This window comes from Exophiala spinifera (assembly GCF_000836115.1).
Source record: "Exophiala spinifera strain CBS 89968 unplaced genomic scaffold supercont1.5, whole genome shotgun sequence".
NCBI classification, from domain to species: Eukaryota; Fungi; Ascomycota; class Eurotiomycetes; order Chaetothyriales; family Herpotrichiellaceae; genus Exophiala; species Exophiala spinifera.
Genome location: NW_015622517.1, coordinates 609,885 through 631,436, shown reverse-complemented (window position 1 = coordinate 631,436; position 21,552 = coordinate 609,885). Strand labels below are relative to the sequence as shown.

General features: G+C 51.2%; 7 protein-coding genes across 7 annotated transcripts; 2 read left to right on the top strand and 5 right to left on the bottom strand.

Moving 5' to 3' along the window:
- Positions 1-189: 189 nt before the first annotated feature.
- Positions 190-2,575, bottom strand: PV08_06807 (uncharacterized protein; the record flags this gene model as incomplete). Its single annotated transcript, XM_016381140.1, has 3 exons — positions 190-1,501; positions 1,557-1,889; positions 1,947-2,575. 3 exons carry the CDS (start codon positions 2,573-2,575, stop codon positions 190-192), a joined length of 2,274 nt encoding a protein of 757 aa, XP_016234242.1.
- Positions 2,576-4,122: 1,547 nt separating this feature from the next.
- Positions 4,123-5,193, bottom strand: PV08_06806 (uncharacterized protein; the record flags this gene model as incomplete). Its single annotated transcript, XM_016381139.1, has 2 exons — positions 4,123-4,573; positions 4,628-5,193. 2 exons carry the CDS (start codon positions 5,191-5,193, stop codon positions 4,123-4,125), a joined length of 1,017 nt encoding a protein of 338 aa, XP_016234241.1.
- A 527-nt stretch (positions 5,194-5,720) lies between these two features.
- On the bottom strand, positions 5,721-6,863 carry PV08_06805 (uncharacterized protein; the record flags this gene model as incomplete). The annotated part of the gene is made up of 1 exon (XM_016381138.1): positions 5,721-6,863. The coding sequence occupies one exon, from the start codon at positions 6,861-6,863 to the stop codon at positions 5,721-5,723; it is 1,143 nt and encodes a 380-aa protein (XP_016234240.1).
- Positions 6,864-7,382: 519 nt separating this feature from the next.
- Positions 7,383-8,443, top strand: PV08_06804 (uncharacterized protein; the record flags this gene model as incomplete). Its single annotated transcript, XM_016381137.1, has 5 exons — positions 7,383-7,426; positions 7,476-7,495; positions 7,550-7,600; positions 7,663-8,192; positions 8,249-8,443. The coding sequence occupies 5 exons, from the start codon at positions 7,383-7,385 to the stop codon at positions 8,441-8,443; spliced, it is 840 nt and encodes a 279-aa protein (XP_016234239.1).
- A 1,088-nt stretch (positions 8,444-9,531) lies between these two features.
- Positions 9,532-10,528, bottom strand: PV08_06803 (uncharacterized protein; the record flags this gene model as incomplete). The annotated part of the gene is made up of 2 exons (XM_016381136.1): positions 9,532-9,957; positions 10,025-10,528. 2 exons carry the CDS (start codon positions 10,526-10,528, stop codon positions 9,532-9,534), a joined length of 930 nt encoding a protein of 309 aa, XP_016234238.1.
- A 70-nt stretch (positions 10,529-10,598) lies between these two features.
- PV08_06802 (uncharacterized protein) lies at positions 10,599-10,928 on the bottom strand (the record flags this gene model as incomplete). The annotated part of the gene is made up of 1 exon (XM_016381135.1): positions 10,599-10,928. One exon carries the CDS (start codon positions 10,926-10,928, stop codon positions 10,599-10,601), a length of 330 nt encoding a protein of 109 aa, XP_016234237.1.
- A 4,888-nt stretch (positions 10,929-15,816) lies between these two features.
- Positions 15,817-18,582, top strand: PV08_06801 (uncharacterized protein; the record flags this gene model as incomplete). Its single annotated transcript, XM_016381134.1, has 8 exons — positions 15,817-15,967; positions 16,020-16,223; positions 16,275-16,357; positions 16,408-16,587; positions 16,638-16,730; positions 16,785-16,941; positions 16,996-17,240; positions 17,293-18,582. 8 exons carry the CDS (start codon positions 15,817-15,819, stop codon positions 18,580-18,582), a joined length of 2,403 nt encoding a protein of 800 aa, XP_016234236.1.
- Between the last annotated feature and the right edge of the window lie 2,970 nt (positions 18,583-21,552).

Genomic DNA, 21,552 nt, shown 5'->3' with positions numbered 1-21,552 from the left:
GAAAAAGACGCGTCGCGTGGCTGCGGGCGCGTAAAGTACTTTTTTCTTAGCGGGATTGACGTCCTGCAACAAACTGGTCATTCTCTTGCAGTACAAACAAAGGCTCTTGCACAAAAGACCACTTTTGCGGAATACTAGATCATAGAGTCGTATATCACATTCCCTTCATTATCAGATATGTACATTATTCTAGTATATTCCGCCTTTTCTAAACCTTGAAATACCAGCGTACTCCTCGCCTGCTTGGAGTGGTTCTGCATCACCACTAGTAAACGAACAATGTCCGACCCCTTTGTCTGCGGCCAGTGTCTCTGGTATCACTCCCCATTTCACAGGCTTCATGGATGCATCGCTGTCCCAGTCCGGTGGATGGCATGCTGCTGAGATGGCGGCACTACAGCTACCCACCAAAGGGATCGTAGGGTCATATTTGAAGAAGAAGCCAAGACAGGATGTAACTGTAATGATCAGGACGCCGGCAGCGATGCTGACAATCATTGCCAGTGGAGAGAAGCCGCAAGTCGAAACAGCCACAGGGTCCACTAAGTCTCCATTCGGGGCATACGCCTTGACCACGACCAGGAAGATGGCTTGGGAAATGAGCCAGTGTAGCAGACCCGAGAATACCATCAGGGGAATGGCGACTTTGTATGGTAGCTGCAAGAAATGCGTACTCCGCTGTGAACCCTTGGGCTTAGATACGCGTAGGTGCTTCCGCTCGTTGGCAAAATCACTCCATTCCGACGCCAAAAACATGCTGGTCAGAAGGCCGTTGAGATTGAGATACAAGAATGAAAAGATTGTTTGAGGGAAATTGGCTAACAAGATCGAGTTGACGATCTTTTTGGACGGGCTTCCCCTGCCGTCCATGCCCAAGCCGGTAATGATGGCGGCTGGATTCACTTTGCCGAAGCCAATATCCGATATTGTGAAGCCATTCGATGTAACGGCTCTGATGGCCAAAGATAGTAGGACGCCGACGACGATAAGACTGAATCCGATGAAGCCCATTGTCAAGCACCAACGGAGCCAGCTGGCCGCTTCAAACCACCTTGCGGCTCGCGGACGTGCGGTTTTCGGTTGAGTGGTCCTCGTCTTGCGGAGATTCCAGTCTTGTTTCATGCGCTCCAGTTTGATGACTTCCTGCCTCGTAAGCAGACACCTGCCTTCTGTCGTGCGGTCTGGTTCATTTAAAAAGGATTCCACGGCATCGCCCATGGTAATCAGCGGAGTGTCTCGCAGACGGTATGCGACGAAAAGCATGCCTGCCATTTTGATGGCATTCGCCACAAGAACAACTGCGACGATGGGTATGTTTCCATTGTAGCTGCACTTCTCGCTGACTCGCTCGCTGTAGCAGTATTGCACCTCATTTCCCCAAGGGTGCCACTGATCTCCAAGGTCGATTATCTTCGAGTAGTATTTCTGACACGGTAGGTTGTCGCCGTTATGCTCAGGAATTTGGATTTTATTGGCGATGTCAGGGTCCGACTCACAGATCCTAGAATTTTGGGGTCAATGCAACTGCGGCCTGAGAAGGTTATGGCATCTCTTACCAATAGTACGTATCGACAGTTGAGAATATATAGGTTTGGAAGGTCAGCAGATTATAGTTGACAGTGTCATTATTTGCAACAAAGACCAAATTCCGTCGGTCGGTAGTGAAATCCGTTGCATAAGCTCTTATGCACTCTGCGGTGGTCAAGCGCTCGTAACGCTCGGGTACTTTGACATCGGCCTGAATCTGGTCTATACTCACTCCATCAAGCACACCGTATTGCTTGATCGGGTCTGGTGAACTCCAGGACGAACCGTCGATAAAATCTGGTTTGACGACAAGTATGTCGTAGTCGTTGCTGGCGAGAGACTTGTAGAGCGCAGAATTGTATCTTATCTCAGGTCAGCAAAGAACACGCAGGGTTGACCATAGGATTAAAGTGACCTACAGCAGATGCAATGGCACTGATGATAGACCCAAGACCCACCAAAGAGCTGATTTATGAACGGGTACCTTGAATAGATTGCGAATGCTAGGTACGCCAATGTCGAGCCACTTTCCTTTGGAATGCGCGGTGTCAATGTCCTTTCTCGTTGGCGCGCACAAGCATTGCATGCAATAATTCGACCCTCCAAGTAGGAGTGTACTAAGTGCATTGATTGCGAAGTGAACCCACATATCCATGGTCTCGACTTTACTGCAGTTTCCGCTGAAGAGCTCGACGAGGCCCGAGCCTCCTTTGTGAGTAGCCAGCCATATCAGGATGACAAAGTTGATCACCAACGATATGCCCGCGAAAAGGGCGGCGAGAAGAGCTCCCGTCCGCCAGCCATGAAGTCGAGAATGCCCGGAAAACAGTGGCCACTTCCACCGGCCATCGTACGTTGAATGAATGCGAATTGGGTCGGTCGAAGGGTCGAGTAGTGGTGCTACGTCTCGGATGGTGTTTGAATATCCAGATTTGAAGCTTGGAGCTTTGCTGTCTGCCGGCGAGAGCTCGAAGATCCCTTGCTCAAAACTTAAACTTGAGTCGGTGTTGGCCCGTTGATACGTTCCTCGAGGCTGGATTAGGTCCATTGGAGCGTAGATGACTGAAACAGACAGCTCGAGCTCAATGAACCTCGGCGAGACTTGTCCGAAATTCGGGATTAGGACATCGCATGTTCTGCATTGGAAAAGGCTTGAGACGTAGCGCGTTCAATTCTCTACACGCTGTGATGTCGGAATATCCAGCAAAAAGGAACTGTGAAGACTGAGCTTTCACGGATGCCTGGGTAGTCGAAGATAATCTTTAGCAAGCTCTGCGATGGTCCTCGTTCGGTTGGCTTGTCTGGCGCGACATTGTCCACGAAGCCATTGTGCGCTTTCAAAGCTTTGCAGCCTGGAGCGTCCGAGTTTCAGTAGCTTCAAAAGCGAACTCTGGCTCCACTGACACAACAGGAGTTTCACGGGCCTGCAGAGGGCCTGAGGAGTAAGACTTCTCCGGTGGACTCGCCATCATCGACTTTAGGCCAAAGTATAACGGGCTTTTCCCAGCCATGCCTATCAATCCCTCACGTAACGGCAGACGAGACGATCCAATTTCATTAGGGGCATCGAGCAGCCAACCGGCCGTCACAAGGCTATGCACTAACTAATCAGTGAACCACTCGAGGTGCCTGAAGATACAGGGTGCTTACGCACGAGTCCGTGACGCATGTGGCATTGATTAACCTCCGTCTCGATGCAGGTACAGTACGAGAGTACGAGCAAATACGGGGCGAAGTGATTCACGAATCCCTACGATTTACTCCGTATCGAGAGCGCTACAGACTACAGGTATAAGTCTGCCCCAGGGTAGTGGGCAGAGGTTCCCTTGCATCACAACATCATCTAAATCACAACGATGGGAGGCCTGATTCTCAAGGGATGACTACTTTCGCGCTTCATCAGACCTCACGCCACCGTCAAGACCGACGTCTACTGTAGTAAGCTACACGGTCTGGTAATGTACTTCATTGCCACTTTCTATCTGTAACGATGAAGAATGATTGGCACGAAAGAAAAAGCAGTATTCTAAAGCTCACATTCGAAGGCTCTCTCAGCCACCTGGTAGTACCGTGGTCCATCGCCGTACGGCACTTCCCGCCTATGAGCTCCCTACAACAATCCCTTAGTCTGGGCTAGAGTAAGGCTGCCCAGGTGCCGACAGCCTGCGCGCCGCCACATCTCTCTTGACATCACAAGCCATTGCCGCCACGATCCCTATTGTCGACAAATGTTCTGAAACATTTTGCATTTCCACTGTCCAGGATACGACTGTGCTTGGCAAGGAATCGCCAAAGCACTGTAAGGCATCCTGATGTCTCGGATGGGCTATCGCTACGTGTACTAGCTGCGTTTCGAACAATGTTTGACAATATAAGGGAGATAGTCGCTGTGTCGTGCAGTACGCGCCATTGAAGAGCTTGCAGCAGAAGGGGGATAGATCCATGCGCGGGAAAATCTTCTAGACTCGAGATATAAATTGCAGTGAACCAAGCTACATGATGTGCGCTGCCAATCCCTCCTTCTTGTTGTATGTTGAGCTATAAGAGGTAATTTAGGAGACACACCCATGTACTCGGGCTCTTCCAGAGTCTCGACTACACCGTATGCTCCCTTCGATATTGTTGCTTCATTTTCTTAGGTATTGTCCATCGTCTGCGACTGGCAGACAGGTTGAGCTCCTTCACAAGCCTCTCTGTTGCTAGCTGCATTCCTTGTGCCTCTGTCAAGTTGATGGCAGCCCTTGCTGCTGCCTTGCTCGCTTCCATCTCCTTTATTTCCTGCAAAACTCGGGGAGAGTTCCGTATTGCTCGTCGAGCAGGGATCATGTAATTTTGCCGGAGGTCCATCATGCCGCGACACCACATCTGGTAATTACCAAGAAGGGACATGGCTTCGTCATAGAGCTCGTTGATGCGATCCTCAACGTCATGGCCGACATTACAGGGATACACATATTTCAGGAAGGGTTCATAGACAAGGTCGTGAAAGAGGTGTGCCCAACCTTCGACAAGGTTTCGTTCTGTCTGACATGGCAGTGCGGTGTACCTGGGATCAGTCAGTTGGAGCTGATCCATTGACAATTCCCACGAGGTCACTCACTGAACAATCAGCTGAACCTTCTGTCGATAGTTCGTCCATAGGTCTTGTTCTGATGGGTTTACCGTGAATGGCGCCAACCCGCGCACGTAAGCGATATTGTTGACCTGTTCTTCAACGTTGAGGTTGACCTGGTGAAGCTGGTCCAATAACGCTTCGCCCTGAGAAAGTATTTCTTGTTTGTCTAGGTCGCGCGGAAGCTCTAAATGTTGATCAGTCTGGGACGGGAACAGACGACCAAGACTCTCCACCAGTCTTGTAAGGTTGCTGAACCCATTTCGGCAGCTGTCTGGTAAATTTGCCCTTCGAACATTATCGAGGAAGGTCAACGTGGTGTGTCCATCATGGGAATCATTGGCATGCGATCTTCGATGAAACGGAGTTGTACAGGCTGTAGATTCGGACTTCCCGTACAATTGAGTGTTGTCGCCATCAGTATCGTTTGAACAGGGTGACGAGAAGTGTGAACCGGCAATCAGTGGTTCCTCGCTAATCTCGAATCTGATTTCGGGATACCTCTCATAGAGCGACGTGAGTTCAGACTCGGAAATAGCCACACAGTCATCCATATTTCGAGATGAAAGCTCTGCTGTCTGCGTATGTTTTGAGCATCCTACTGAAACACCAGTAGTGGCAAACCCAGGCACGAGAACATGGAAACAAGGAAGGAGCGAAAGCATTGTGCAAAGCCAGAAAGAAATTCACTGCGTAGCTGATCCACGTGAAGGCAAGCACCACGATATTCACATTTAATACTTGCACGAGTCGAGGTAAGAGCCGATGGGAAAGGAGGGTGGTCAAGAAACGGGGAAATCAGCCTTGGTCAAGACAGTCTCATGTATTTACCAAGTACAATCCAGTACAAGTCATATGAAATGACCAGCAGTTTGGGATGGAATTTGGCTTTGCAGACTGCCATTAGGTCAAAGGTATAACACCAATGAGTCTAATCAGCAGAAAGCACTCGCTCTTCGCGCACTGACTGATTGGCACCTCACTGAAACAGATGTGACAACTCAAAGTTGGGCGATCAACAAAAAAGGTTTGCGTAGCATTTTTGGGATGGATATCAACACTCGCAAGTGCATGTACAAAGTCAGATGCCACGGAATGACCAAGCCTGCTCCCGCATTCCATCGAGTGCGGAGCTATAAGCAGAACTAGAATTGAATGCTCCTGGCATCGAATTCAAAGTTCTGGCTGAGTCGGCGGTGTCCTTTGCTTCTGCTCGTGTTGATAATCGCTCCCCAGAATCTCCTCTCGGAGTGTCGGACTTCGGTGTCTCCTCATGAAGCGAAGTCTCACCTTCCAAAGGTCCACCTGATCTTTCGTCTGTAGCCGGCGGATCGTGACAATCATCGGCAGGTGGCTGATAACGCCAGTTGGGAGGGGGTTTGAGATCGTCATCATCTCCGGGCAACTGAGTATCGACGATGTTGTTACCGATATGCTGAAGCGACCGGCGAATGATGGATTGAACTCCTTGATAAAACATCCAAGTAGCAGAGAGGATACCCATGACAATCACAATCCAGCTGATGTTCATCGCACGATCCCGACCTGTAGGTGCGCGTCGAGCAGCCCTAGTTGAGACAAAGCCGTTGTGGCGCAAGCTCCACCATTGGAAAGGGTTGAGTATGATCGTCCTAAGAAAACTCATTACACCCATCGAGACAAAACCCTTGATGAAATGCAATAGCCATCCAGACACAGTCTCGTCAAAGTCATTGACGACGACTTCCTGCCAGAGTTCCTCTTCTCCTAGGATCGTTTCATACGGGTCGGCATAAAAGTTCAGAATGGGATCAGCCACGAAACCGAGAAGGAACATGACAACCAGCATCACCGCAACGGTCAATACACCAGAGACAATCTTGCTCTCCAAGTATTTTTGAATGGTCAGTCTCTTGAAATTGAATCGATACCCGCATTGATGGCATTTCCACAGGGAATCCGAACGACGAACCTCGACCCTTGATCGACGTAGACAGAGCTCGTGAATATAACGCATGCCACCTTTACAGTGGCAAGGTTTGATGAGCCGGCCATACTCGTCATCGTTCTTGTACTCAACGATGGGACGCTGTAAGCGGGCAGGGACGCCGGGAGGATAGAGAGATACAACCGGATAGACGTCTTCGAGGCACAATCTGCAGGTTCGAGGAGGGTAGGTCCAGGTTGGGGAGGGTCTCGTGCTCTCCTGGGCTCCGTCAAATTCTTGTTCTCTTGTAGATTCCATCTTGTCTGGTGCGAAATAGATTGTCAGGTTAGCAGTATTCCGATCCACAAAATCTTCCGTCCCGAGGTGTGGTCATGGTCAAAGAAAAGCGGCTCAAAGGTTATAAACAATGGGACAAAGGACGCCGAACTAAATGCTGTTGGGTTTATGCATGACAATCTGCCTGCACAGGGATGGGCGCCGAGGAAGGACTTGGAAGCTCGGCGTCGACCATTGAGGAGAAAATGCCAGATATGACTTCGAGTTGCTGGTGGGTGATTCAAGTGTGAAAGAAAGGTGCCTGTGCTAGGCCAATGACCAATGAGGCAGCTTTCCCGAACAATTACTAGCACCTTGCGGACTGCATGGTGATTGCGTAGAGAGTTGTGCCTACAGAACAGCACAACGCGATCTTTGAATCCATACATCCCCAAGTATTCTGCGCTCACCTTCTTCTACCCTCTTGTCCCGTGAAGGTCGCATAGTACTCTGCCCCCGAGACGTTTGGATCTTTTCCCTATACCATAAGAATTCGCCAGCATGGCGGACAGATACTCCTTCTCACTCACGACCTTCTCGCCCAGGTATGTTGCTAGTCCACTGAGGCTACCTTCACGGTCTAACATTCTCCAGTGGCAAGCTCGTACAGATAGGTACAATCGGTCCAACTCTCTCGTCTTAACTTGAAGCTCACGTATTTCCTCCAGAATATGCCCTCAATGCGGTCAACCAAGGTGTTACCTCGTTAGGGATAAAAGGTATAAAATATCCCTTCCTCCCCAGCTCAATCACGGGCGAGAATTACTGACAGCATGACCAGCAACAAATGGCATAGTCCTCGCAACCGAGAAAAAGTCATCATCTCCTCTCATCGACGCCCCCTCATTATCCAAGATCTCTCTCATCACCCCGAACATCGGCATGGTCTACAGCGGCATGGGACCAGACTACAGAGTATTAGTCGACAAAGCTCGAAAAGTATCCCACACCAACTACAAACGCATCTACAATGAGTACCCACCCACGCGGATATTGGTCCAGGATGTTGCCCGAGTGATGCAAGAAGCCACGCAGTCCGGCGGTGTGAGACCGTACGGTGTGAGCTTGCTGGTAGCAGGCTGGGATGACGGTATTGAGCCCGAGACGGCAGAAGCCAAGGAAGGCGAGTCAGAAGCCGAGGCGAAGCTCGCCAGCAGAAAGACAGGCGGTATCCTCAAAGGCGGGCCAAGTCTGTACCAAGTCGACCCCAGCGGAAGTTATTTCCCATGGAAGGCTACTGCCATCGGCAAGAGCGCGACCAGTGCAAAGACATTTTTGGAGAAGAGATACAACGACTCTTTGGAGCTCGAGGTGGGCATCCAGGAAACCCCGTGCAACGAATGTATGAAGCTGACAAAATTCAATAGGATGCCATCCACATTGCGCTTCTAACTCTCAAGGAAACCATCGAAGGAGAAATGAACGGCGACACGGTCGAGATTGGTATCGTCGGTGAACCGGCTAACCATCTGCTTGGATTCGAAGGTGTCGAAGGAGCCGTTGGACCTCGATTCCGCAAACTCACAAAGGATGAGATCGAGGACTACTTGACGAATCTGTGATGTGTTGTGTGTGTGAGAGAGACAGAGAGAGTCTTGAGTTTTGTTCAACTCTGTAAACTACGAAAGGGGGTTATTGAGGAGAATTCCCGAACTTCCGTATCCCTGGGCTTCGGGGTGCATGGCTACGGCGCATATTTGAGAAATGGACGAAAGGAACAGGAACCATGGCCTTATTGGCGTGGATCACTACAGTATGTCCAAAGAAACAATGGAATCGCATCAAATTAGATTGACTCCGAATTTCTCACAGACTAGTGTACCTGTGTGTACGTACTATAGCCCCGTCTCTCTCCTTGGCCCGGTTTGACATGTTTCCAACGGAGAGCGGAAGGTCACGCCTGCCTCCGGGGAAATTCCAAGATCCTTTTCTTCCCCGTCCTATTTGAGTCTCCCCCCTGGGTGACATTCCGTTACTGTGCCTTAGTGTACCCCGTCCTCGATGAGTCTTCATAGGAAGGCTCGTTCGTGCAGGATAGTAACGAGTACATAGTAGTCAGAATCATCCTCTCAGGCAGTACTACTAGTATCACAATCTTCCTCTCAAGAGAGTTCAATTTATTTATCGTATCAAGACCACCCTCTCTCAGCCCCCCCCCTCCTCTCTCCTTCCCCTCCGAAAGGTCGGTAGGTAGGTAGGTAGGTTGGTATAGGCCAGGGTGGAGATGGGAGTAATAATAAATCTAATGAGGTAGGTTTGAGAGATCCCAGGTTCCACCATACGGAAACACACAATCCAACGCCACCTTCTTCGTGGATGCAAACTGTACGTACTCGCGTACAGAACAATACCAGTTCGGAGATTTCCCAACCTCGGCCAGACCAGGTTACGTACAATCAGGTATCCGTACTCCGTGGACCATGCAAACATCGTGAGTATCGTAGCTCCCAAGAAAACCCACCCATTCCATCTCTGATATCGCTTCAAGTGCTGAGAGCGAGGAACAAAAATGAACCCGGAAAACAAAAAGTTGGCCCGTGATGAAAGACCAAGAAGAGTAACAAGAGTATTCATTCCATCGTAAGCCAAGCAAGAAATCGCTAGCACCCAAAAATAGTTCTTCAAGCATAATGCTGCGAAGTACGAGGTGTCATTTCCGTACCGCATACAAAAGACATTTCTCCCACCAGTCCCGTAGCATGAGGACCGTGGCACGGCCGTCATCCCGTTTCTCCGTCCCGTCTGGATTGCCCATGACGATTGCAAACAACCAAAACACTGCGACAATCCAGCCGGCGACGGCGTTGCCCAAGCTTATGAGAGGCGAAACGACGTGGATCAGTACCAGACACACTGGACTGAATTCGAAGGTGTGTGCATGATCTAAAGATTTGGCGTAGATCATCTGTAGATGGTTGCGGAATATGGGGCCGATCATGCGCACCAGCGTGATGGACGGTGAACATTCGCGCTGGCACAGACGCAGAGGGAGGAGCATGATTATGAGAAACACAGCGATGATCGAGTATATGGCGCTGATCATACAGTGAAAGGGGTCAAGGAATGAGAGCCACATCTATCATATCACGGTTAGCGTTGTGTCCTTGAGCTCGAGCAAAGAGGTACAAGGTTGCAAAACGTACCAGGATCCAAAGAGCGTGGTCGTTCTCGACCTCTTCGTCCTCGGCTTCGGGCGGTATGTAGCGGAGGATCGTGGAGTTGTCTTCCATCGTCTCGGACTGAATGTGGCTCCCTCGATGAACATTCGGCCCATTGTGCGATGCCTGGTATGATTGCCGGGCGGACTCTTTTCCTGGACTATACCTCCTACCCTGTTCTAACTGCGGGCTGTACTGATATGATAATTTCTTGTGGACGTACGGATCACCTTCGGAGACCGTGGAGGAGCCAGATTCGCCGCTTGAGACTGAGCCCCCGACTCTTTTCGGTTCGATCCGATAGGGACCGCTTTGGTATGGCGGATTTTGACTGAGGTGTGCCTGTTGTGGGGAGGATATGGCAGGGGAATGGCCGTAGGGGTGGTTGCAGGTGGTGCTGTTCAGACTGGGAGGCAGGATTTGGCTTCGATTTTCGTAGTATGCGGCAGCATGGCTCATAGGCGGTGGACGGGCCGCTGGCGAGGCCATTATACTCTAGTCTTTTTGCACAATCAACCCCGAGGAGTCGTGGTCAAACGGCTGTGAGGTGGTTTCGTTCTCATACCCAGCGCAGGAGGGGTTCGCGGTCTGAGATGGCAGTGGCAGCAGCGGCAACGAGGACGACGACGGCCCGAGAAGCTGTGGTAGGACGAGGTCGAGGTCGAAGTGACATGGGGAACGAACGATGATATACCAACATGATTATGAGGGACGAAAAGACCAGAGCAAGAAGTATCACTTCACCAGAACCACGACATAGTCTTGTCTTCTTGTCAAGCGCCTTCTTGGTATCTTGGCTGATTCTGGGCGTTCGCTTGGCCTTTGTAACCAGGCCATGCGCGAGTGTTACAGGGACGGGGAATCCATTCCTTACCGGTGACTGAGGCATCCTTCACATGCGGAACCCCGGGAGTGGTGGTGAGCATGGTGTGTTTGCTCCTCACACGGAACTCTGGTCATCGAGATGGTTGGGTGTTTGTCGCAAACCCTCAAAGTGAATGGAAAAAGGGCGCGCGAATGCCAAGAGTGCCGCAGATCTGGGCATGGAGATGCGGCCCTTGGGCGGCGGGCAACAAGGCCTTGGAAGGGACCTTGGCCACGGCGTATTAGGTGGTACGTGTCTCCCTACAACCTCGCACAGGCAGGAATTCATACCGCCGACTTTGCATTCTTGTCAAGCCAGGTATGTGTGTGCCTTACCTTTAGATAGTCAACTAGGTACAGGTAGTTTCTCTACGACGAGTGAGAGCACGGATTACGAGTTTACAACACAGCATAACCCGTACCCCTTGACTAGCCGAGGCTACCATTCTGGAAGTTAGCTTGTTAGAGATAGGGTCATGGGAACTTGTGACTGATGTTTATAATCCGGACCTTTCATGGTAATTGATTCCTTTTCCTCCCACACTCTCTATACCATCCAGAACAGGAGCCTCCTGTCAGGGCAGCATAATATTGTGGCCTTGCTGTGCCCAAGAACAGCACAAGCCTGAGGTGGGCCATCAAGCCTGTCACAATTGAGTCCGGGCAAATCAAAAGCATACCCGGAGATGCCTACCAGCCTTGTCGATGGGGAGTGTCTTCTTCCTCAAAGATTGGCGGTGGATGGCCAAGGTCAATCTTTGAAATTGCCAAGCGGCATGACTTGAAAAGCTGCCCGTACCGCCGCTTGGACATTGGTGATCTTTGCTTTGGGATTCTCATACAAGATGGTATGGAGTATGACTTCACAAGATAGGATCATTCCACCTGATGCCGGCGACAAATGTACAACGCTGACTATGCAGGCTCGTGTTTCTTCGGATAACGCAGAGGAGGCTTGAATCATTTCCGGAAGAGCCGGTATAAGAGTGAAAGCCCGGTACCAAGACCACATAATTACATCCTGCACATCCTGTTGGCGCCGAGAATGCTGAGATTCGCAGGGAGGGATTGGCAATATCAGAGCTTCCACATTCAGGTGCAAAAAGATTATTCTCCAACAAAGATTGACCTGTTCCATCAGTAAGCAATTTTCAATCATGTCGACTTCCCTGATTTCCTGGTTTCCTCGTCAATGATCAACACTTAAGTACTCCGTAGGTCTGTTGTCTTCCTTGAGCGCTTGGCCGTAGAGTGTCGCAATGGCATATGAAATCGATCAGGTTAATGTTCCGGTGGTACAGTCATCGCATGCACATCGTCCGTAGCATACGAGAGGGATCGCTTGCCAGACATTCGCACGCAAACAAAATGTAGACCTGCAAAGTAACTAATAGTCTTACTCGAGACACGCTTACCTGAACATGCTTGTTCTCAAAACAGGAACGGCGGAAGCTCGGAAACAACGCATTTGAGACAGTGAGCACTTTCGAGACAGGAACTTCACGTATGAAGGTCAAATGTGGGATGTTTCACCAGGAGGTGCTGGTGACGGTGCCACGTGCAAGTTTACCGGATGGATGGGGTGAATCTGGTCTTGGGCTTGCAAACCAGGCTATACGCCAGGACGAGCTGTCCATATCAATAGGCAAATCGAGATCCTCGGAGCATGATTCATGCCAGTGGCAGTACAACTAAGGAGGCATCGTTTTAGAAACGCTGTCGTACCACATGGCCGGAATGGACCATGATGTTGTACTGCCCAAAGTGTTGAGTTGAGTTTGGGTAAGTACCGATATGCGGTCGCGCGCTTTGTGCATGTGTAACCCGCGCTTCACAAAATCCGGATAACGCTAAATCGCATGCAGCTGTCCGCAGCTCGCCTCTGCTTCATCACACAGTGCATGACAAGCTCCATCAAGGATGAGTACAAAGATTGAGGATGACCATCACTACACAGGCTGTCTGTAAAGTGATTCTCCACGATAGATTCACGACTAGCCTCTTTCAATCAACGGCACCTCGTGTCAGTGACACCATGGGAAAGTCACGTCCCAAAGACAATTAATGGAGGCGCTGTGTTTCTGACGTTGGTGTTCTGTGCTACCACGTCAGGATGTGATCATATCAGCATGGCGGCTTGTTGCTTATGTAGTGCACTCCTCACGAGTGGTACAGCGGTTTGACGTTTGTGTCAATTGTCCTCGTGAAGCGTGACTCGACTGGTCCTGTTTGCTGTGGAAGATACATTCCAATGGAAGCCATTGCCAGTGTTAAGTGTTTTCAGCATCGGCAGAAGGTCTATAGAATCTTCAATGCACTCGCAAACGCCGTTCTTTGCTGCAAAAATAATGTCCACCAATCTAGAGTGGCTGAGAGGCGTGACCATTGTCGTGAGGGGGCGCTAAAGGTCGATCTGTTCGAGGTCAAGTGCACCAGCGGTCAGGAAGACCGAGGAGGGCAGATTGGTGGATTGACAGTGGTGTCAGGAGAGTCAGTACCGCGTTGTGAGATCTGCCTTCAGCACAAGACACAAAAGACGAACCACAAGGCAAGATTAGTGGCATGGTGACCTTTGTCAACAGCTGTCACAACAGCTGCAGGGAGGGAATGAGGGCTCGGACATGTGGATCCTCAACCGACACGAGCCTTGGACGTTTGATACGGAAAGTCAGCATGATCATTGATGGGCCGCCAGCAGCCACATTATTGTCCGAACACGCGAAAGGCCAAAAATGGGTCAGGGCACTCGTACACCCAATACAGGATCCGCACCACATCGTCTGGATTTATCTGGCGCCGCCACCATCCCCAAAGCATCCCTCTGTAACTGTACCGAAATAGCCACGGAAAGAAAACCCAGCCTACTGTAAGATCGTGACCGCTGGTGGTTCTGAGGCACCTTTCAGCACTTTTGGGTTTGTGTCGCTGCTGAACTGATTTTGAGCAAGATAAGACTTGCAGGTAAGGGATGGCCCCTCTGTATGTTGTTCATTCACCCTTCTGTAGAGCTGGGAGGGCTAGGCTCCAACCGAGGCTGAGGGTGTCCTGATCGGACACATTCCAAAGGTCAAAGTGGATGGTTGATTAGTGTCTCATCTTCTTTCTCCTGGGTCGTTTTCTGCGGTAGTAGTGGCGATCCAAACAAGACAAGATTGGCAAGTAGCCGGTGCAAACATCAGACTCGTGGAGGGAGACTTCTGCTAGGCTTCCCAGGCGAAAACTAGTGCTGCGAGAGGCGTGGAGAAAACAGTAGGTCAGGAGGTCTTAGGCTCGTAGCCTGGGAGTGTGATTGACATGGAGGAGACCGGCAGCGAAGCGAGGAGAAGAAGCTCCGAGCAGAAAAATGGGGCAGGGACATCGACGCCGCACGGAGAATGATGAGGTGCCACCGTGCTAGAGCCTAGAGGTGGTGACAAGCATGCCAAACGCCAGCAGCACTCCGAAAGGCACGGCCCACTTGATTTATTCATCTGTTCGTCATGCGTGGCGCTTCCAGTGGGAGAATAGACCTGGTAATCGACATGGAAACGCAGCGCCAGGGGCCCTGGTCCCTGGGTCTCCCGTGGCTCTAGGACTCTCCGGGTTTAGCCTCAGGAAAAAGGCGCCAACCCAGTCAGCCTCTTCAGGTTTTCACGAGTCACGCCTCTGCAGCTTCGGCCCTGTCTCTCCGCGAGGAGGTCGGTGGCGACGACAAACGAGTAGTCGAACAAGTTGATCCCGGCAAGCATACGGCGAGTGTTTGCCTGTGCCTATGAGGCCTGCTGTGAGAGCGTTCGTGAGATGAGATTGTCCTGGTTCCATGACAGCTGCTACCAAGTCTTCGGGTGACGGCAAAGAGAGCCAAAACATGGAGTACGGGCACTCCTACTACTAAGTTAGCACCGCTCGTAACAGGATGGTGTCTCGTTTCTTTGCCGTCTGCATCTCCTCGAGGCGGCTGTCAAATACCAGTGGTCGTGTCGTATCCCCTTCAGGAATGCCCAATAATGCAGCACAGGCCCGGCCGCAGTGCCTGGAATGGAGCCCGCGACCAGCCCAGGGGAGCTTAGGAAACCTTGACTCTTCGTTCTGCACGCCGGGGCGTTGGCAGATGTCAATCAGAGGGAACCACCCGGCCTAGTGAGCCCACACCCCAGTTTTCTTCGTTCCTCCAGGCTTCCCAGGCCCCACTGCACGCCAGACTGCCCATCACCAGGATGCCATTCTAGCCTCTCGTTGGGCTGACGGGCGTCCTGATGGGGACCCTGCGGCTGCTGGGCGTTTGCCGCCTTTCTCTTTCCAGGGCCTCTCGAGACGAGCAGCTCCGTGCTCGGTGCAGGGGGGTTCAGCCCCCACCGTCTCCTAAAATGTCAAGTCCACTGGGAACCACGGCAGTCCCGTCATCTGTGATTCCAACAAGCATGGCTCAGATCTTAGGGTTATTGACGCTAGTGGTTGTGCTGCTTGTTCCCATCTTGAGCCCATTTCCCTCAATCATCCTCATTCTCCCTCTTCCGTCACCCGGCCGTCCTTTGCGAGAGTCGAAATCCCACGCTTTTCGTTCTGCGGCTCTGTCGCCAATCTGTGTCGCTCGCGTTGCGGTCGTTGTGTTTGAGACTCCTTGTACCCCTTCTGTCTCTACGTTAATCTTTTGCTCTCCGTTACCCACATAGCCATCGCCCCGACCTATCAGCCGGATCACGATCCTCCACACCGTTTGGCATGACTTGGGCCTGCTAGCTTTGGCTAAACACTACAATTTCAGTCTGCGATCTACTCGGCCATTTTCTTGTTGACTTTTCAAAAGAGGAGGTACATAGCTGGCAGCAGAAATCAGTCGCGCCATCTTTCTGAGGTGGTTCAGCTGCTGTCCACCACCATATAAGTCCGCAAAAAGTGACTTGAACTGTTGAATTTCGTTTCCTGTGATCACCATGGCCTTGGTACCTCACCCTTCCCCGCCGGGCGTACTAGGCCTTCAACCTCCTCACCTGGGGCAGTATAATGGAGCCGCACCGGTCGATGCTCACATGCAAAGACAACGGCTGCTGTCTCAGTTGAACGAGTCAACCTGGCAAAGAATCGGTGAGAAACTCATGCTTTGCAGTATCTTGATCCTTGACTGACCCCCTCCCAGGCTCACTGAACGAACTCCTCGGCGATCATGAAGGAGCACTGTTTGCCTACGAGCAAGCTTTGCGTCACAATCAGTGGTCACCACAGACGCTCAATGCTATTTCATGCATTCTTCGCACCAAAGAAAAGTATCCTGAAGCCATGGAGTATTTGAAGAATATCCTCAAAGTCGAGCCTGCAAATGGCGAAGCATGGGGCAATCTCGGTAGGTTGTTCGGCTGACTTGATGATGAATCCAACCACTGATCACGTATAGGTCACTGCTACTTGATGATGGACAACCTGCAAGAAGCGTATACCGCCTATCAACAAGCACTATACTACCTGCCTGATCCCAAGGTGTGTTGCTGCGACTTGTTCACTGAAATGCGGAAGCTAATCATCTTCAGGAACCAAAATTGTGGTACGGCATTGGTATTCTCTATGATCGGTACGGCTCTCTTGAACACGCGGAGGAAGCCTTCTCCCAGGTCATGAGAATGCAACCAGACTTTGAAAAGGCAAATGAAATCTATTTCAGACTTGGTATCATCTACAAGCAACAACAAAAATTCCAGCAGAGTCTTGAGGTGAGTTCCTGTCCTGCCTCTTACCATCATCCCGACTGACCAAGGTGCAGTGTTTCAAATACATTGTCAACGATCCGCCACGACCATTGAACGAGGAAGATATATGGTTCCAGATTGGCCACGTCTATGAGCAACAAAAAGATGTTTGTCTTCCCCTTTCATTCTGATTGATTGACAGAATCTGACCATCACTACAGTTCGAAGCTGCGAAGGCCGCTTACCGACGAGTGCTTGAAAGAGATCCGAAACATGCCAAAGTGTTGCAACAGCTAGGATGGTTGCATCACCAACAGAACCAGAATTACGCCAGCCAAGAACAGGCAATCGAGTATCTCGAACAATCTGTCAGCTCAGGTTCGTACTACACATCCGTTTTGGATGCTTCTCACTGACAATGAAATGGCATAGACAACCAAGACGCCCAGAGTTGGTATCTATTGGGACGGTGCTACATGGCCCAACAGAAATTCCCCAAAGCATACGAGGCCTACCAACAAGCCGTCTATCGAGATGGCCGCAACCCTACCTTCTGGTGCTCCATCGGTGTCCTGTACTACCAGATCAACCAGTATCGTGATGCCCTCGATGCATACTCCCGTGCAATTCGCCTGAACCCTTACATCTCAGAAGTTTGGTACGACTTGGGCACGCTGGTGAGTCTAAACCGTCATCTTCAACCGAAACATCTTCTGACAATTCACTTAGTACGAGTCGTGCAACAACCAAACTTCTGATGCTCTCGATGCTTATTCCCGCGCTGCCGAGCTTGACCCAACCAACACTCACATCAAAGCGCGCCTTGCTCTGCTAAGGAGCGGACAGCCTACTGGACCCAACCAGCAAAACGCCCCGGTACCCCAGGATGTACACCCACAAGCATATCAAAATGGTGTCGGCGTTCCTCCCGGACCTCAATGGGGTGGACCCTCGTCTTCGAGCCAGCAATCACAGCCACCACCAGTTGATCCTGGCAGAGTTCACGACTGGACTAGAGGCCTCGCAGGTATTCAACAGCCCCCGTCGCAGGCCAACGGATTCGACAACCGTGACTCAATGAGGGCTCCACCTCCCCGAGCTCCTAGCCCACGAAATGAACCTCCTCGCCCTTACGATTCCGCCCGTCACACTCCCTCAAGGAAAGCTCAGTCCCCTTCGCCAAAGTTGCAACCCGGGATGTATCCGCCTGGCCCTCAAACCTTGCCACAGATCTCTATGCAAGATCGAGGCCCTGGTTTCGGTCCTGGCGTTCGTCCCTCGCCTACCATGAACGGTGCTCCTCTTCCCCCCGCCAACGGCGCTACATCCAACAACACGCTTCCTCCGTACGGACGACCATTCAGTCCCCCAAGCGAGCTAAGGCCGATCAGGGACGAACGTCCGCCCTCGCCGGGTTCTGCTTTCCGACCACAGCCATTCCAATCCGGACCCTTCCCCAGCATTGCCAACGGTGTCCCATCGGCTGCGCCGCCACTCCCATCTGCGGAACCACCCAGGGAGGAGCGACCGTCCTCTGCCATGAAGCGGACACGAGATTGGGAACCTGAAGGTCCTTCGAAGAAGATTGCCAGCGACGAGACCCGTGCCCGCCTAGATGATCCTAGCCGGCGGAACAGCCCCCCTGGGAGACTGCCGTCGCCGAAAGGTCATTTCCGACGCAGCTCCTCTGAAGTGCGTCGTGAGAACGAGCGCCGTGCCAATGAAAACTACCACCCTTCGGAAGCTGCTCACCATCCCTACAGTCTTGCGCCTCAGCCGCAGACGGAGCCACAATCGCAACCCCCGCCCCAGCAGATACCATCCATGCAGACCTTTCTAGATGGCCCCAAAGAGGATCGTCCGGAGCATGTTGAACAAGCCGCTCGAAAAGTCGAAGTTGACGAAGACTACGACAACAACAGCGAAGATGACAAGAGAGTAGCCACTGTAGCTACGAACAGTCCTCAAGTCGCAGCACCCCCGCCGTCAACCGCCTCCAAGCAGGAAGCTGCGGCATAGCATTGACTATTCATTACTGTTTTCGTATGGCAATCGTTCTGTAGCAAACCAGTGTTCAGGGAAGATACTCGAACCAGAAAACAAAATGCCTCGCAGTTTTATATCGGTGCATGTTGCTTTTCAATATACACACTTTTGAACATTCTTAGCCACTATGAAATCATGATTGCATTGTTTTTTCAACTGTGTCGGTCTATGTCATGTCGACGACGTTGAGAGTGATATCCTCGAGACCATACAGGTATGTTTGTTGTGTTGGTGGTTATCGTAGGTCCGTCCCACAGCCGTTACTCCCCTCTCTTGATCTCCTTTGGTTGTGCACCGTCTATATCAGAACGAAGATCCTATTCCCCATTGTGACTAGTCCCCCTTTAGCTAAGGACGACGGTGCCAGTCTCTCTCTTGAATTCGTTTGGTCGTCCGTCCCCTGATCATTGACGGGGGAGCAAGCTGCTCCACATGAAAATAGGGTATGTTTATCTGCTTCTCGGCCTCCTTTCGGGCCTTCCTGGTCCCAGCAGAGCGGGATGGGCGGCGTAGGGGGCCGGCGGACGACTGGAAAATGTTAGTACCATCAAGTGTGTGTATTCAGGTAAGTACGTACAGTGAAGTTGAGGACTGGATTGCTTCCAGCCTGGAATTGGTAGATATTCGCCATCGTTACAAATCGAGGCAACGGAATCAGTAGCTTATCCGTGCCTTGCAACATAGAAGGTAATCCAACACCGACAGTCCTGAGCCATTTCTAGGCTTCTCATGCCCACGATACAGGAAGTTCAACAGCCAAGAGTTGAAGCCTCTTGGAAGCCTGGTTCGACCCTTTGAACTTCGTCCGCAGGCCACCCCACTCGGTGTTCTCCTCCTCCCGTGTTGCGGTAGTGTAGGCGAGTGTCAGATGTCTCCCTGGTTTGTTCTCCCCCATCCAATCTGAGGGAGGATTCTTGTATGTATACTAGCTCGGAGAGCATCACATACGACTTCGGTGTTGGGCACTAGTTAGACGTGCTGCTTCTGGAGTCGCTCCCAGAAGCTCCACGAGGACAAGGTCTGGCGATATTTTTACCAGAAACTGCCACCACGCCCTCACCATGATAACGTCCTCATCTCGCGTAAAGCCACCCTTGAAGTATAGCGCTGCATCAACCAATTGCTTAAGGCTGCTGACAATATGCTTAATGCGCAACTCAAAATCTCATGAGTCGACGCTGCTTCTCGAGGTAAGAGAGAGAGGAGAGAGCTGCTGGGATCGGGCAGCCCCTGAGGAATGTTCGGCGGTATGTCGAATCAGTTGGAATTAGTTCGTAACGGGTACTGAACTTTCTCGCCCTTTACTTCCCCTTGTTCACCACCTTTTCCCCCACTTCTCCTTCTTCCAAGTCTTCCTCGTCTTTATCTTCCTCGCCTTCATCTTCATCTAGGAAGATGAAGGCGGAAAATTCGGACTCCGGTCCGAGTTTGTTCGCAAGGATAATGTTCTTTTTCTCGGCCTTTCGACCTTTTACTGTCAACTGAGACTTTCCTAACTAGGGATCGTCCCTGCCACCTTCTGTCGACGGGACTTTCTCCAACTAAGACCAGTCCATGTCGTCGTTGTCGTCGTCGCTGAGTCTCGACCATTTATCTGGTCGAGAGGGACCGGCAACGACAGGAGGAGATTGCACCCTCGGCGGTGTTGCACGTCGAGGCTCCAGCGAAGGTTGTGATGTAGGTGTAAAGAAGGTGTTGAGCGAATATTGATCCGCTGCACGCTTTTTGGGCAATGCCCTTGTCGGTCTTCCTGCAGACATTTTTGCACCGTGTGAGTCAAGAGATTGTAAGAACTGCGCAAGCAGAATGCTTCTCAGTCTAGCAAATCTCTTTCGTTTTCGCTCACACTGCAAAAGAAAGGTACGAAAAGGAGAGTTTGTCCATTCTGCTTCACAGTCCTACTCGGTTTGTTCGAACACGGAGTAGAAAGGGACGCGGGAGAAATGGGGATGTTGAATCCCACGCAACCAAATTCCTTGAACCCCTTTGCAGATCCTTGTCTCGTGACTCGCGAGTATTGCGACTAGCAATCCCTCGAGACGAACAGGACATAGGAGCCCTTCAGCGTCGAACTGGAGCGTCAGTATCTATCTCAGCAGTCAAGGTGAGAAAGGTCCTTACCACCCGGCACCGCTGAACGTGGGCCTACTGCCCGTGTCAATATTGGACACGGTGCTCTTTGTCGTAATTCCACAAAGGTAGAGCATAAAGCAGAGAAGGAGAATACCAAATATGCCGACATGTTGTCGAAAATCGACATCATCCTCACTCCCAAAAGAGTACCTGAAAGCGTTTGTGTATAAAAACACGCCACGCCCTAGATATGTAGTGTCAACAACAATGCAGATAGGTAACGGCAAGGACAGGGACGTGGATTTGTACTGGTTCCTGTATGGGTATAAGTCTCCCAGGTCGAATCTTTGGTGTTCCTTTCTTGATGTCGACGAAAGCGTGACTTCTGCTGGACGCTTTGCTTCGAGAGTCAAGACTGATTGACCAGTGGAAGAGGAACGTCGACATGTGTATATACATATACTGGTGGTCGAAAGATACACTGGATGTCCATGCCCCTGAGCAAGTTGCTGCTGAGAGAGGACCAAGGGCGATACTTATACATCACGTCCTGGTACTGATTCACCTGAAAGACGCTGGCCCGTTTGCTGGAAGCCGTCGGATGATGAGTAGGAGAGACATCACCACAGCGTCTCAGACCCTGTTTGTCAATGATTCGACGTACCTACGACGTGAATAGTGGTTCGGAGTCATGCCGCCGTGGCTCAACGTCGGTCATATCATTCACATCCCACCCGACCCCCGTATCGGCAACTGTTTGGTGGGCCGCACACTTTGTGAAGCGCAAGGCAGACGGGGTTGCAGGAGCTCGTGGTGTAGATCTGGTAACCTTCATGTACGTCGTCATTGAGTGTGTTGAATTCTTGTGTC